Genomic DNA, 16,241 nt, shown 5'->3' on the forward strand with positions numbered 1-16,241 from the left:
AAGAAGCAACTGTCTTTTCCAAGCCATTCCTGGGTACAGACCTTCATCTCGTTCAGCTGATCTTTGACAGTGTTGAGGTCAGTGCCCACCGGGGGCATGGTGCAGAGTCTGATTACAGTGTTATCCAGCCAGTCAAACATGGCCTGAAATAAAAACACAAGGGCGTAACAAGAAAACACAACGTTAGGAGAGAAGGAACATTTCCTTATCAATGCTGGGCTTCATGACTGTGTGGGTTTAGGCTCACTAGCAAGCAGTGACATACACAATTAGGTCAGCTTCACTGAGCAGCTGAATGGGTACAAATATGACAAGTAGGCAATGACAAGAAAACAGCAGGAGTAGTTGAAGCCTGGATGTATTTTATATCAACACTTTTCTCAACAGAAGTGGGAAACTTAGGCCAGAAATGTGAAAGCAACACTGTCTTGGGCTTCAGAACACTGAAGTACTGAGGGTGGGGCACTCTGAGAGGAAGCAGCACATGCATTTCTATTGTGGGCATCCCCCAGCCACATACCTGGAGCGTGTCCTGATACTGCACAGCAGCTTGCATCGCGTCCTCGAGCTTTTCTAGTCGTTCTTTCCAAGTTCTATTTAAGTTCTCCCAAGCATTATTCATCTATGGGGAAACATTGAGTCAAATTCTTCTAGTAAGACCTCTCTGGTCTGCTGTGCTCTGTCTCATCTGAACCCCCACCCACGCTCCACACCTCATCAATGCTCTTCTTCACTTCAGGCTTCTCCGTTTCCCCACAGGCAAAAATCAAATCTGCTCCAAGGATTCTAATGAACTCCAACTCCTCGTGCAGACCATCTGTCTCCTCCTTAATAGTCTATATGAAAAGGAGCAGAGAGTCAGAGCAGAAAGCAGAGCAGAGCTTCTCAAGCTTTGCAAATGCAGCACAGACCCTCCCCATTCCCCCATCAAGAGCAAACACTAAGCAAAACCTCAAGAATCACAAAATGGTTTTTACTCTTAAGATATTGCTTATCCAGAGAGTTCTGCCTCAACTCACAAGCGGTCCATGGATATATATGATGTGAATGTCTTAGCATGGGGCATGTCGGTGCACACCTAGTCCCACTTGGCAGGGACAGACAAGCAAATCTCCGTGAGTTCAAGGCCAGCCTCATCTACAGAGTGAGCTCTAGGATGGCCAGGGCTACACAGAGAAACCCTGTCTCTGGAAAGTATTATATACATAAGTTATAAGATATGAGCATATAAGTGACGGCAAAATGGCCAGAAGAGCATAAATTTGGAGTATATACTGAGCTTTGATAATTTACCAGCTCTTCCTGTCTCTGAGAAGAAGTTTATGGAACAACACAGTACAGGTCACCACTGTCAGTGCTGACAGAGCAGTGTCACAGATGGGCTACATAATCTTAAACACAAACAGTTCTTTGTCAGAGCATGAGGCATGGTCCACATACCAACAGAGGAATAAAGAAGGGGAGAGTTTCCATATGGAAAAATCTAAAAGAAGATGGTGAGACCAGGTATTGCTTATGCCAAATGAATATCATGTGAAGTCAGTCTAGTGAAAATTAGACTGCCCAGAAAGACTAGAAAAAGATGTGTTTAAGTAACTTGCTATCCCTGGATGATGAATTCAGAATTTCTAATTTTCTTCCTAAAAGTGAAAAAAGTTCCACATTAAAAACAAAACAAAGCTTTTACAACACTCAGCCTGGCTTGGCAGCTACCGCAATGTAACTCAGGGGTCCGGGTCTTAGCTCGGTGGCCCTGCACTTGCTCAGCATGTATGAAACCCCAGGTTCAATCCTCAGCATAGCATGAAAACAAAACAAACCATCACCACCAGCACACATACAACCACACGCATACCCTAATAACATGGATACAGCATGTTACCCTAATATCATGGATACAGTATGTTAAAGGACCCACATACAAGATGGTGCTTCATGTCTTTGTTACCTCAGCAGCTTCAACCTGTTGCTTGATGATGGATGGGTCAATGCCAGGGCTTTCCAGGTCATGGACAATCTCCTGTGTGTCTTTGATGGTGGTCAGGAGGGCTGCCATGTCATACCAGAACTTCTCTGCTAACTCAAGGACATCAAGGAATTTAATTTCTCGCTCTTCAGACCGTGCTTTAATGTCCTCCCAAAAGAATACCATTTGATCCAGCTTGTCCTGGATTTCTGAAGGAGCAAAGAGGAGATGTGAACACAAGGCTCTCTAAATTCCAAATCTAATTTCCCCTGAAATTCAATCTACTTCTGACATTATTTATAGTTCACTATCATCTCTGCTTGTCTACTTTAACAGGGGCCTCTGCTTATTTTCTAATATGTTGATCTTCCTCAGAAAGCAACCACAGAGGCAATCTGAAAATACCACACAAATGTCCAGTAAGATAAAAGCCTGTTACTCACAAAGGGCTGACATGGAAACGCTTCCTTCTAATGTTCTCACTGAACTTTCTGCAAATTTCCCATGGAAAGTGTTACAAAAGGTGGTTATGTTCTGCCCACTATTGATACTGTGATACTCACATCAGGGGTTAAAGAAACATTTGTTTCCTGGCCTGGGAATTGACCTTCCAATTGTAACCTTATTTCAATAGGGAAATGTGTTCTGAATTCTAAATGAATTCCACAGACTTTTTGGAATCCTCATTACTTGAGAAGTGGCTCTGGGTAGGAGGCTGGAGAGATCCACAGCCTACAGTCCATTCTGTTATCTTTCTTAAAAACAAATAGATCCACCAAGTACCTTTTGCAGCCAAATCCTTGTCTGCTCCCTGTGATCTCCCAATGAGTTCCTCTCCCCGACGCTTCAGGGCTTCAAAGGATGGCTGCAGTTTTTCCAGCTCCATGGTGGCACTTTTATTGTCACTGATGCACTCTCTGATCTTGTCTACTTCAGCAGGGATCAGGGGCGGCATTCGCAGGCGAGAGGACAGATTCTCCAGAGTCTCCAACATGGGTTCAATTTTATCATGAAACTAAACAAGGTTGGATTGTTAGACACCACAGCAATACTTCACCATACTGGAGGGCATGTGAGGGCATAAGTATAAACCTATTGTTTAGGATAGCCTGTGTTCAGCCTAGCACAATGGCTAAAAAAAAAAAAAAAAAAAAAAAAAATTAGATACAGTATACTAGAGCTGGCCCAGAGAGGGGAAATGGCAGTATTTATTTTGTGACTCAAAAAATGCTAAGTAATATACCAAAAATAAAACAAAAATGGTTAGTATTGTCACAATACTTCTCCAAGTCAGAAAGGGACAAGCCTGTGAGACTGGTCAGAGTTGAGTACTTAGCATCTCAGATGAGAGAGTGCATGCAGCAGACCGGACAAGGTTAGATGACCTCCACCGCTATGTACATGGATGAGAGCTTAACATGCGGAATGGCTGGGAGGCTCAAGTACTATGGTATGCAGTCTGACGACTCAGTGTGGGACAAAGGAAAAGGGCCATGCTGAAAGGTTAAGAGGGAAGGGTAATCGAACCTTCACACTTTCCTGGTACTTTGAATAAAACCATAACATTTTTATTTATGATTTGATATAAAATTGGAAAGTGAACAGCACAGATGAGTTTTTGTTTAAAAAAAAAAAACCCATCTAAACCAACTCTGGATTTAATACTGAGCAAGACTGATCGATGTTAAGTGCCCTACAAGAGAAATTTCTTTAACAAAATCATTTTCCATCTCTCTTTAACATTTATACTCCACCCCAAACAAGATGGTCACACTAAACTTCCAAAAAAGGTAAGAGAAGCTTTCTTCTATGCAATGTCCTCAGCTCTCAGAGAAACAGGTTCCCATGGGCGTGAGTGGGCACCTTACCTCTGCAATCTGTAATGGTGGGCGCAGTCAACACAACAATGGGATGAGGCGGTGTGAGGAAGACAGGAGCAGGCGGCAACAACACAAAGGAACACATTCCACAATGGGGTGAGATGGGACGGGAGTGGGAAACTTGAGTAAGTACAAGTATTGACCAAAAATACTGACTCAACACAGGAATAAACACCCAGACATGACGAATGTGCCATTAACAGCAATATATTAGTTGAGAAGGGAGCAGTCGCATGCTATAAAGTCTACCGCTGGTGGATTTCCCTTTTTGGTGTACTTCTCCCTTTGGACACAGTTTTTTGTGAACTTAAAAAGTTGGCTGCTCATGTTAATGTGCTGCCATTCTAAAGCTTACCACTAACAGGCCCAGCTGGGACCTGACTTTTGTTGAGTAATTAATTACTGGTTTGGGATCTACAAAATTAATTCACCTTCATATCGTCCCTGCTAAAGAGTCATTATAGCATGAAGCTTTCAGAGAAACCATCAATAAACATTTACATCTCTCAGCCAGGCCTTTACCTCTCATGCAGTTTCAGTGCACGGTGCTGGGAACAAAGGCAAGCAGAGTTTCCTGCTCTACAGATGCTGTGTCGGCAACACAGGGCCTTTCCTTAGGCTAGTGTGCAGCAGAGGGTCCTAACAGTCACACATACCTGAGCAGACTGGGACACAGCCTCATCCAGAGCCAGGGCCCGTTGGCGAACCTCATCTTTTATTTGGGCATACATGTTTTCTGCTTTCTGGTATTTTTCTTCAACCATTTTCCCTTCTTCAGGGTTTAGCTCCTTCAGTTGTGGACCTATCTTTAGTATCTTATCAATATGAGGTTTGTGTTCAGCAATGGATTCCCTTAGTTGCTATGGGAAGAAACATGAATTAAAATACAATGAGTGAAGAGAACAAGCAATAATCTACAAAAACATAAGGAGTGAGGCTAAGAGTGAGGTTTCTTAGGTCATAACAAACCAAAAATAGCGAGCATGTTTACACCAGTTATTCAGAGGTAATATCAGCAAGTCCTAGTCTCTCCTTGTTTATTGGGAGTCTTGGGCTCCAGCTATATAATTCTCTTAAGTTCCCAAACCAGATCAGAGGTCCAATCACTAAGGAAACCCTCCTGGGCATAGCCTGTCTCACCTCCTACCCTGATACTATGTCATGCTGGTCTTTGCATGACATTATACTTTACATAGCTTAGTATGTCTACACTTCAGACTGAGTCAGCAAGCAGGTGGCTTGATAATAGCAATCATTTGGTAACTCAGCCACTCTGACTTTGCTGCTATGCTTAGTTTATACCTTTTACTTAAATAAATATGGGAGGGCTGGAGAGATGGCTCAGTGGTTAAGAGCACTGACCGCTCTTCCAGAGGTCCTGAGTTCAATTCCCAGCAACCACATGGTGGCTCACAACCATCTGTGATGGGATCTGATGTTCTCTTCTGGTGTGTCTGAAACAACAGTATACTCACATACATGAAACAAATAAATCTTAAAAAAAAAAAAAAAAAAAAGGAATCAGAGGTGAACTTGTACAAGTCAGTTCTTTCCATTAAAGAAAGGAAGAAAAGAAAGAAGGAAAGATGGTAACAGTACTGAGGAGGAACCGTAAACCAGAAGCGAACACTTACAAGTAAAGCATCACTCACAGTAACAGTTTAGCTGCTACGTCTACAAATTTCTTTTTCTTCTTAAGTATAGGAGGCAAATACTTTCTGACTAGTTCTTTCACAGCTCTTACTCGAATCAAACGAAAGGGCCATCCAGTCACATCTAATAATATCTGACAAGTCTCAGAAACATTTCAAATTTCCTCGATTTAGTTGGTTCTTTGTTTTTTCTTGTAGCCTGGGGATCTGACTTTGGGACACAGGCATAGGACGAATACTCTACCACCACGCTCCACACCCCCCCCCCCCCCAGCCCTAGTTAGCTCTTTTGATCCCTATTACAAAGGTGCTTTACAAGTCTTTCTCATCTAAATCAACCTTTTGAGACTCAGTCTTACTATCACCCAGCCTGGACCAGAACTTCTCTGTACCCCAGGCTGTCCTCTAGATCATGACCCCAACATCCAGAATGCTGGGACTACAAGCATGTGCTACCTACCATACATGGCCGACAGCTTCTTGACACATCTATAATCTTATTCTTTAGTCAATTAATATTGAACAATGAAGAAAACCTAACATGAATTTTCATCATGAAAAGAAATTCTGGTTAGGAATTAACTTTGTAAATAAAACTCGTCCTGCAGGCCTTATAGCTGCAGTTTTCCAGGAGGTTACATAGCCCGTTTTCACCCAAGAGAATCGCATGCTCCGTACCCTCATCTCTTCCTGCTGCTGTCTGAGCTGCTCATGGTCCACAGCAGGAGGCGGCAGCTGTGCTATCAACGCTAGGGTCTCCTCAGCCCAGGGGCTGAGCTCTTCGTACGTTTCCCAAAACTGGTTCACTAAGACCTGTGCTCGCTCTAGGCGAGCATAGCGCTCTGAGTTAAGCAGGCTAACGGCTTCATATTGCTGTATTAGGCACTCGGTCTTCTCCTAGGAGACAAACAGTAAAAGGAAAAAAAGGATTACTATTAGAAACTCTTTTTCCAAAACAAAAAAAGCAGGTATGTATAAAGGTATGTATAAATTGTACACACACACACATACACACACACACACGCACACGCACATACACACACACATTCTCTCTCTCAAGTGTAAAACACACTAAAAAAAGATGGACTAATAAAATAAGTGATTTTTTTTAAGTTTCCTCTTTATATTTAATTCAAATTTAGCATACATATGCATTATTTCTAGAATCTAAAAAGTATGCATTTAGTTTAAAAGGTAGTAAAACAGAACAAGAAAGACATAATAAAAATAATCTTCTAGGGCTAGGTGTGGTGGTGAGGCAGAGCCAGGTCATTTCTGTGAGTTCCACGACAACCAGGGCTTAGTTTCAAAAATTGAGCAAACGAACAACAAAAGAGACACAACAATGAGACAACATTAGCCCAACAAAATAAGAAAGTGGACACTGCAAAGTGTTAGCTTAAAAGAAAACGTTTCTAAACCCAGCACATACTCTTCAGATGCTTAAAAGGAACAGATCAAGTATTTTTTTTTTTTTTTTAAAAGCCAATAAAATAGTGCTTACCATGCACCTTGGGTGGTACTTTTCAGATCAGGTCAAACACAACATAGACTAGTTTGGAACTTGAGATCTTTTTGCCTTTCTCAAGTGCTGGGGTATAGGCATGTACCACCATGCCCTGACCTATCAGTAATCAGGAAGTCCAGCAGGTTAAAAAAAAAAACCAAAACACTTTAAAAACTTTATTTTGTAGTTTCACTTTCAATTTACCATGATTTAAGAAAAGCAGCCTGGCCTAGGCCCCTACACATATGTAACAGATGTGTAGCTTGGTCTTCACACAGGATCCCTAACAACTGAAGCAGTCTCTGACTCTCTTGCCTGCCATTAGATCTCCTTCCCAAATTGGGTGGCCTTGTCTAGGCTCACTAGAAGAAGCGCCTAGTCCTCCTGAACTTGACGTGCCAAGGTGGGCTGATATCCATGGGAGGCCTCCCCTTCTCTGAGAAAGGGAGAGAAAGCGGGGAGAAGGGAGGAGCTGAGACAGGAGGGAGGAAAGCTTCCACCGGGATGTAAAGTGTTTTTACAAAGCAGCAGCACGAAGAACAAATGTAACTCACCTGCAGCACAGCCTTCTGCTCCTCCCCACATGTGCTAAAGATCTCTCCACGGTGACTGAAGAGCTCATCCATGGAGTCTTTGTGTCGAATGATGTCAATGGAGAAAGCCTTTGAAGAGTGAACTAGGATTAAATCAGGAAGTGAGAGGACCCTGCTCTGTGTCTGTACTGGTGAAGTGTCGACACCAAATGAAATTCCTAGCTTTACAAATACTTAAGAAGTATCCTTAAAGTTCAACTCTTACCTATCCTCTTTCAAAGTGTTTTTGATGCTTATCATTCTAGCTGTTCACAGAAACATTTTCCTTCCTAAATTTTCTAGAAAATCGCTAACTATTCTTTCTCCGATTCAAAGGTTTATTTATCCTTTTCCACAAAGCAAAATATATTTTTCTCACTCAAGTATTTATCGATTAACTTCTACCATCACTTATTAAACCATTCTACTTAATCTGAGATGTCACAAACTCATCCCGTCAGGACAGGGGAGCACTTGGCTCGTCTGTATTTACCTTTTGTACCTGCAGCTGAGCAGTAGTCTGGTCTTGTTCTAGACGAATTGGACCAAGCGCCATTAGCTTTCGCTTTGTTTCAGCAACCCAAGCTAGTTCTGCATCAGCAGCTTGCTCGTACTAATAGTCAGGAAAAGTGAACAGGTTATATACAGCCGACATCTCCTTCCTCCATCTGAAAATTATCTTAACACAGAAAGGCCTGGATTTTCAGAAATATAGTTGTACCTCAAAAAGTAAATTTAGAACTGGGAACACTTTCATTAAGAATCACAAACCAAGCTATGGGGACTTTGTGGCAAATGGTAAAGCACTTGCTGAATAAGCATGAGGCTGTGGCTCAATCCCCAGCACCACAGGGAGGACAGGGGTGACAATGCGTGTTACTTTAGGCCAGATGTGGTACTACATGCCTATAATTCAATCACTTGGGAGGCTGAGGCAGGAGGATTGTGTGTGAGGCCAGCTTGCATTACACAGGCATATCTTGTCTCACAAAATTAACAAAAATAAAATAAAATTATAACAACAAAGATACAGAAAATTTAAATTCAACTCCTTCAAAAGAAGCTATAAAACTTAGTAAAAATAACAGAATCTTTCAAAGTATGCTTCTAATCAGAGAACTTTAATGGAATGGTACTCTGTTGACTTTCCAATTCTAACACTAAACATTAGTAGATTTACTTACAAATAAAATACTTATTATCTTGTACTTATGTTGGGACAAGGCCTTTTGATGGAACCCAGGTAACTTGTGATAATTCTACGTTAGCCTTCTAAGGGATTACAGGTGTGTACCATCATGCCTAGATGTAGGTGTTTAAATATAAATTTATAATGAAAATGGACAGCTGAGTAGTGTTAACTTGAAAGAACTTGCTCAGATGATGGATGGGATCAAGAAGAACCCCAAACTCAATCACAAGACCTAAGAACATTCTCTGTATAACTGTTGATCATTAAGAGTGCTCTAGGGGGGCTGGGGATTTAGCTCAGTGGTAGAGCGCTTGCCTAGGAAGCGCAAGGCCCTGGGTTCGGTCCCCAGCTCCAAAAAAAAAAAAAGAACCCTCCCCAAAAAAAAAAAAGAGTGCTCTAATTTTTATAACCTTTTCTTCAATTTTGCTAATCTCTGTTTAAGGTCCTGTGGTGGTCTGAAGAGGTTTGGCCCCCCCATAGACTCATGTGTTTGAACGGTTGGCCAGAGTGGCACTATAAGGAGGTATGGCCTTGTTGGAGGAAGTGTGCCACTGTGGAGACCAGCTTTGAGGTCTCATATATGTTTAAGTCTGGCCAGTGTAACACAGTCAGTCCCCTTCTGCTGCCTGCGGATCAAGACATAGAACTCATGGCTCCTTCTCTAACCCCATGATTGTATGTATTCTACCATGCTTCCCACTATGATGATAATGGATTAAACCTCTGAAATTGTAAGCCAGCCTCAATTATATGTTTTCCTTTGGGGGCTGAAGAGATGTCTCAGAGGTTAAGAGCATTGTCTGCTGCTCTTTCAGAGGTATGGAGTTCAATTCCCAGCAACCACATAGTGGCTCACAACCACTAGGATCTGAAGCCCTCTTCTGGCATGCATATGCATATGCAGATAGAGCACTCACATACATTAAATAAATAAATAAATAAATAAATAGAAAAAGGTTTTTCTTTATAAGAGTTGCCTTGGTCATGGTATTTCTTCACAGCAATAAAACCCTAATTAAGATACTTTCCCTTATTGGAAATGCTTAGGAACAGAAATATTCTGAATTTTAGAATATTTATATAGACAACATGACTGGTTTAGCATCTTCTAGATATTGTGATACTTCACATTTTTGGATTAGGTGATGCTAAACCTATATTTAAAGAGAAAAGTAATGAACTGCACACAGTGGAGAAGGCTTATATCCTAGTACTTGGGATGTGAAGGAATGTGAGTTGGGGGACGACTAGGCCACATCACACTGTCTCAAAGTATATGTGTATAGGGAGTGTGTGAGAAGTCAGTTTCCCAAGTATATTACGTTGTAAGTGACGATAACTGGCACTGATTAGGGACAAGCCTAAAGACAAATTGGGGATGTAGCTGGAGTCAAAAAAGTCTTTGTAGTTCAGAAAACATTTGTTTATCACTGCGAATCCAAGGAATTATCTAGTCATATGTGTGTGTTTCTGGCATAGTAATACATACATGGCCAGCTGTGTGACACAGCGATGCCTTAGGAAGATGAAGGCATCTTCCCCTCCCCCAAAGCAGAAGGAGAAAGGGAAACATGACACCTGTGTTTACTAAAAGATTCTCTTTTGGGTGGCTGTGCTATTTTGGTTTGCATATTTGAAAGTAATTATGGTTCTTGGTATCTTTGCCTTTCCCACGGAATGCTAAAATAGTGGTGCTGTACACCTAAACCCCAACTTTCAGCAGGCAGAGGCAGAGGCAGGTGGATCTCTGTGCAGTTAAGGCTAAGACGGAGCTGCACACTGAGAGCCTACATAAGGGAGGCGGGCAGACGCTTAGACACAGTAATAGTGCAGAGAGGGAGCTGCACACTGAGAGCCTACATAAGGGAGGCGGGCAGACGCTTAGACACAGTAATAGTGCAGAGAGGGAGCTGCACACTGAGAGCCTACATAAGGGAGGCGGGCAGACGCTTAGACACAGTAATAGTGCAGAGAGGGAGCTGCACACTGAGAGCCTACATAAGGGAGGCGGGCAGACGCTTAGACACAGTAATAGTGCAGAGAGGGAGCTGCACACTGAGAGCCTACATAAGGGAGGCGGGCAGACGCTTAGACACAGTAATAGTGCAGAGAGGGAGCTGCACACTGAGAGCCTACATAAGGGAGGCGGGCAGACGCTTAGACACAGTAATAGTGCAGAGAGGGAGCTGCACACTGAGAGCCTACATAAGGGAGGCGGGCAGACGCTTAGACACAGTAATAGTGCAGAGAGGGAGCTGCACACTGAGAGCCTACATAAGGGAGGCGGGCAGACGCTTAGACACAGTAATAGTGCAGAGAGGGAGCTGCACACTGAGAGCCTACATAAGGGAGGCGGGCAGACGCTTAGACACAGTAATAGTGCAGAGAGGGAGCTGCACACTGAGAGCCTACATAAGGGAGGCGGGCAGACGCTTAGACACAGTAATAGTGCAGAGAGGGAGCTGCACACTGAGAGCCTACATAAGGGAGGCGGGCAGACGCTTAGACACAGTAATAGTGCAGAGAGGGAGCTGCACACTGAGAGCCTACATAAGGGAGGCGGGCAGACGCTTAGACACAGTAATAGTGCAGAGAGGGAGCTGCACACTGAGAGCCTACATAAGGGAGGCGGGCAGACGCTTAGACACAGTAATAGTGCAGAGAGGGAGCTGCACACTGAGAGCCTACATAAGGGAGGCGGGCAGACGCTTAGACACAGTAATAGTGCAGAGAGGGAGCTGCACACTGAGAGCCTACATAAGGGAGGCGGGCAGACGCTTAGACACAGTAATAGTGCAGAGAGGTCAAGAGCTCTTCCAAAACACCCGGGTTTACTTTACAGAACCCATGTGTGGCCTCTTCTAGTTTCTTTAGTAGCAGATATAAACATGGTGCACAGACATATGCAGAAAAAACACCCACACATATAAAAGGAAAACAAATGAACAAAAACCCCAAAACAAATAAATAAAAAGATAGCTTTAACATAGGACTCTTTTTGCAAGTTTTTCAGTGTACCAAGTGCTTGAGTATTTTGGTTCTAATCTGGATCAAATCTCTTCGAAGAGATTCCCATTATTAAAGAATGTTTGTTCTATTTATTTATTTTTTTTTCTTTTTTCTTTTTTTCGGAGCTGGGGACCGAACCCAGGGCCTTGCGCTTGCTAGGCACGTGCTCTACCACTGAGCTAAATCCCCAACCCCTGTTCTACTTATTTTGATCTCATTATTCTTCTTGAGCCTGTACTTATGTAGGTTATAGCACTAGACACCATACATACATTCTGTGGCCTAAAACACTAGCACACAGAATTATAAACTTTACCTGTTGTGATCTCTGAATAGCAGCATCAATTTCATCTACCCTTTGTCCAACGGTGTCACTGACCAGTTTGTACTGCTCGTTGGCATCAGACACAAGTTTATCCAGTCCTTCTCTGGCTCTCCAAGGCACCAGCTCTAGGAGCGCATGGCTCACCTCATTCACGGTGTCCAACACCAGCCTGTGCTCCATGACCTCCTTCTTCAGTTCCTAAGGAGGGAAAGGTTTTCAGGCCACGCCTTGCTAAATTAAGCCCAGCAGCAGCAGTGTGTGTGTGTTGGGGTGTGGGGGGAGTCTATCTCCAGCACACATCCCAGCAGGGCACTGACCTCCTTCCTTCAGCTCTTTTTTTCCTCTGCCTTACATTTTCAATCATTTTGAAACCTGATTTTCAGCTTAACTGCTGCTTACTTACAACAGTCTGCAAAATTTGAGCCACTTTGCTTCCTATAAAACAACAGTTCTTGGGGCTGGGGATTTAGCTCAGTGGTAGAGCACTTACCTAGGAAGCTCAAGGCCCTGGGTTTGGTCCCCAGCTCCGGAAAAAAAAAGAACCAAAAACAAAACAAAACAAAACCAAAACAAAAACAAAAGTTCTTTCTTTCTATTCCTTAATGCTCTAACTAGCGGCATGTAACATAACAAATACCCACATAGAATTTCTGTGCATCCAGCACCGCTTTTGACCCTGAAGCAGAATCAGAACTATGAAGCACCTCCCCCACTCAATTCCTTTCCTCAACTGTTCTTGTTCGTTCCCTTCCAGTGCCCTCATCCATCTCCCCTGCCTCCTTTTCACTTGTCTTCTTCTGGTCTCCAAATCGTGCCTTCTTTTTAGAGAAAGAACGAACGGTGGAGGTGAATTAGGCGTGACTCACCAAGCGAACTTCCTAAGTACCTGGAAATCAGCTTCTTTCCTCTTCACACTACAGTCCTATGCTTTGGTTATGTAAAATCTTATTGTCACGAGTAAACAAGAGAGAAAGCAGCAGTACGTTTGGTTTAGTTCTGAGGTAAAAGTAAGGAAACATGATTCAGACAAAGACGGAACCTCTTTCCTGTTAGAGTGTAAAATGATGGCATACCTTCTGCCTTTGCTGAAACTGGGGTATCTGCTCCCCTGTGGGAGACTGTCCTCCACTGGCCGCCAGCTCCTCCTCCACCTCCCTCAGCCACCCAGTCAGTTCCTCATATGTAGAATGGAACTTGGTGGCCAGCTGCCGGGCTTGTTCTAAAGTTCTGAGGGCCTTGGAGCTAGTGACAGTGATGTCTGCATAACGGGTCTTTATTCCATCCAGCTTCTCCTGGATAAGTAACACCTCCTCACCTGTGAAGAAGAAGGAGCATGAAGGAGCTCTCAGGATGGAGATGGAAGAACCCTTTAATCTGTCTTTAAATTAGAGCTTAAATTTCATAGACTCTTGCTATGTCCTGACTTCACCTAATATCCCAAACTGAGGGGAAACTGGAAATGAACCCTCAACCACATAAATCATTTCTGAGATTAAGCTCAAAATTCAGCTGCAGGTGCCTCTAGATGTTCCCAAAACGTTGCTGAGTGTTCAGTGTATTAGGAGGTAGGAGGAACTGTCATCTATAACCAGATAAGACAACTAAGTCTTGTAGTTTTCGAAAGTTTTAGCAGAAAATGAACATGTTAGCAGCTTCCCTGAAGCACATACAGCAATATGATCAGAAATATCAAGGTTCCCATCAACCAAGAGCAATGGCCAACACTGCGTGCTTATGATCTTTAAGAACAGAGTCAGGCTGGCAGGATGGCTTAGAGGACCTGGATTTGGTTCCAAAAGAGCCTATAGGGTGGTTCATAACAACCTGTAACTCCAGTTCTGGGGACCCAATGCCCTCTTCTGGCCTCTGAGGGTACCGAGTACACATGTGGTGCACAGATATGCATATAGGCAAAATACTCAAAACATAAAGTAAAACAATCTCAAAGAGGTGCTAGGAGGTACACTTTTCAAAGTACCTGTAGTTTGTTTTAGAAGAGCCTGACCATTTTTAATAGCTTGATCTACATTCTTCTTTCTATTAATAATCTCTTCATTTAAAGCCTGAAAGGAAGAAGAGCATTAATTTCAAAACTATGGCATAACAGAGGGATGAACTCTGAGACTTTAAAAGGACAACACATCAGGAGATTAGCAGCTCAGTTCACAATCAACATTTTGACTACTTCATTTATCTCGTTGGTTACTCTACTAAACACAACTAAGAAATGCTTTATAGCAAGTTCTCTTTTGTGCCAGGTGAGGAAAGATTTAGGATGAAATCAGCTTTACCAATCAACCAGTATCAAACACAAGAAGGTTAGAAATGAAACATAACGAAAATGCTCATTATGTCTAAAATAACGATACTTTGTAAAGAAAACTGAAACATGGCTGGAGAGAAGGCTCAGCAGTTAAGAATAGGAACTGCTCTTCCAGAGAACTTGGGTTTGATTCCCACCACCACCAAAAGGCAGCTGGCATCCACCTCCACACAGATCTGACATGTCTGGCCTCTGCACTGACATGCACATATACACACAGACACTAATTAAAAAAAGATCAAAACAGGCGCATTGTATAAGATGACACAGAATCTCCGTGATTTCAGAAATGCTCTTAAGGTACAGGTACATGATGAGATTATGGCCACCATTCAGATGTATGTGGTTTGTTACAGAATGCCCTCATCTGCTCAAATGAAAACCTACTGATCCACTGATGTAATTACCCAATGTGCAATTGAGATGGACCCTGACTCTAACCTGTACAATTTAGAATCATCAGTTCAGCTTGTTAAATGAAAGTATTTATTCATGGCCTATCCAGAAAGATTTAGTACTTGGCAACAACTCAATTATGCACTTGTATGTATAAATATGCAATTCACACAATACAGTTGAAGTGTTTGGAATGAAGGGGGGAAAAGAAATTAAAAGAAAGAGAAATGAAAAGAAATACATGGCAAAATGACAAAATAATTCAGTAACATAACCATAAGAATGAAAACACAAATACCAGGTGGTCGGCATGCTGTTTCTGCAGGACATCCTGTCTGTAATCCTTTACGAACACTGCACTGAGCTTGTCCTCAACCTCAGCCAGCCAATTGAGCACCTCCACCTCATCCTCCCCGAACAGTCTAGCATTGAACAGCGCCTGCTCAAGCAGGGATGCTTTCCGACAGCACCGGTCTTGAATTTCACTGTATCGGGCCTGCAACGAGTCTAGCTTTTCTGACATGATGCCCTGTTCTGCTGGACATATCAGGGAGGAGAGGGACTGCCCGATTTTAACTGCCTGCTGCACATCTGCTGCATGGTTTTCTATTTCTTCCTCTAGAGCCTGGAAATCCAGATGGAAAAAAATGAGTAACAGAAAAGAAAATGAAAAGCAAACATGACACAATGAATAACAACAGAACAAATTAAAATAAAATCCACCTGCTGCGCAGCAAAAACAATGAGAGAAGTGACACAGCCGCTCTTCTCTCTCGATGTTCACCTATTAGTCAATGTCTACTTCTACTCCAACCCAACCTAACTTTTCCAAGATGTGCTTCATCCTAAACTAAAAACTCCGTGGAACATCTAGAGGAAGCTGTGCCTTGTCAGGTCTACCTCTGGTTGTTTCATCTGTGGCATCACCTTCCTACCTTGTGACGAATAATCTGCTGGTGTATTTTGGCAGTTTGAGTGCCAACAGGTTCCGAGTTAGCAAGCTTTTTCTCTGTGACAGATAGGAAGTCAGAAATAGGCTCAGCTGTCTCGTGGAATTGTTTAGCCAGAACCAAGATATCCTCCAGCTGCTTTTGCCTACACAAACACACAGAACAAGTTGCTCAGGCAGAGAGTCACATTAGGAGTCATGCAGAATGAAATTCAGTAAGAGCAGTCTTCACCAGGCGTGGTCTAAGTGCTCACAGTAAACAGAACACGCCTTACTTGGTAGGACTACTTGTAGCTGTAAAAGTTTTCACAGCATCCATTTCCACTGACCTTCTCTAAGGTGGGCAGGATAATTATCCCATGATTAAAAGAAAGCTAACCCTGATGGCTTGGACAAAGATTTCTCTAATTGTCTCATGAGTAGTAGCAGGCTAAGGATAGAAGGAGCTCTTCTAGCAGAGCTTAGACCAC

The 16,241-nt window shown here is 42.8% G+C and overlaps 1 protein-coding gene across 21 annotated transcripts in view; it reads right to left on the minus strand.

Moving 5' to 3' along the window:
• Macf1 (microtubule-actin crosslinking factor 1) overlaps positions 1-16,241 on the minus strand; it is a 325,822-nt gene that overhangs the window by 32,236 nt on the left and 277,345 nt on the right. For 8 of the 21 annotated variants that reach the window (XM_087549961.1, XM_087549959.1, XM_087549944.1 and 5 more), the window contains 14 exons: positions 15,758-15,917; positions 15,121-15,447; positions 14,082-14,166; positions 13,177-13,418; positions 12,095-12,301; positions 8,071-8,190; positions 7,560-7,667; positions 6,177-6,395; positions 4,503-4,706; positions 2,750-2,981; positions 1,949-2,175; positions 714-836; positions 521-622; positions 42-143 (listed from right to left, as the gene is read on the minus strand). In XM_087549961.1, coding sequence (XP_087406087.1) covers positions 42-143; positions 521-622; positions 714-836; positions 1,949-2,175; positions 2,750-2,981; positions 4,503-4,706; positions 6,177-6,395; positions 7,560-7,667; positions 8,071-8,190; positions 12,095-12,301; positions 13,177-13,418; positions 14,082-14,166; positions 15,121-15,447; positions 15,758-15,917 — 2,458 coding nt within the window. 21 annotated transcript variants of the gene reach the window in all.

Source organism: Rattus norvegicus, chromosome 5, assembly GCF_021556685.1.
Source record: "Rattus norvegicus strain SHRSP/BbbUtx chromosome 5, alternate assembly SHRSP_T2T, whole genome shotgun sequence".
Lineage (NCBI taxonomy): Eukaryota > Metazoa > Chordata > Mammalia > Rodentia > Muridae > Rattus > Rattus norvegicus.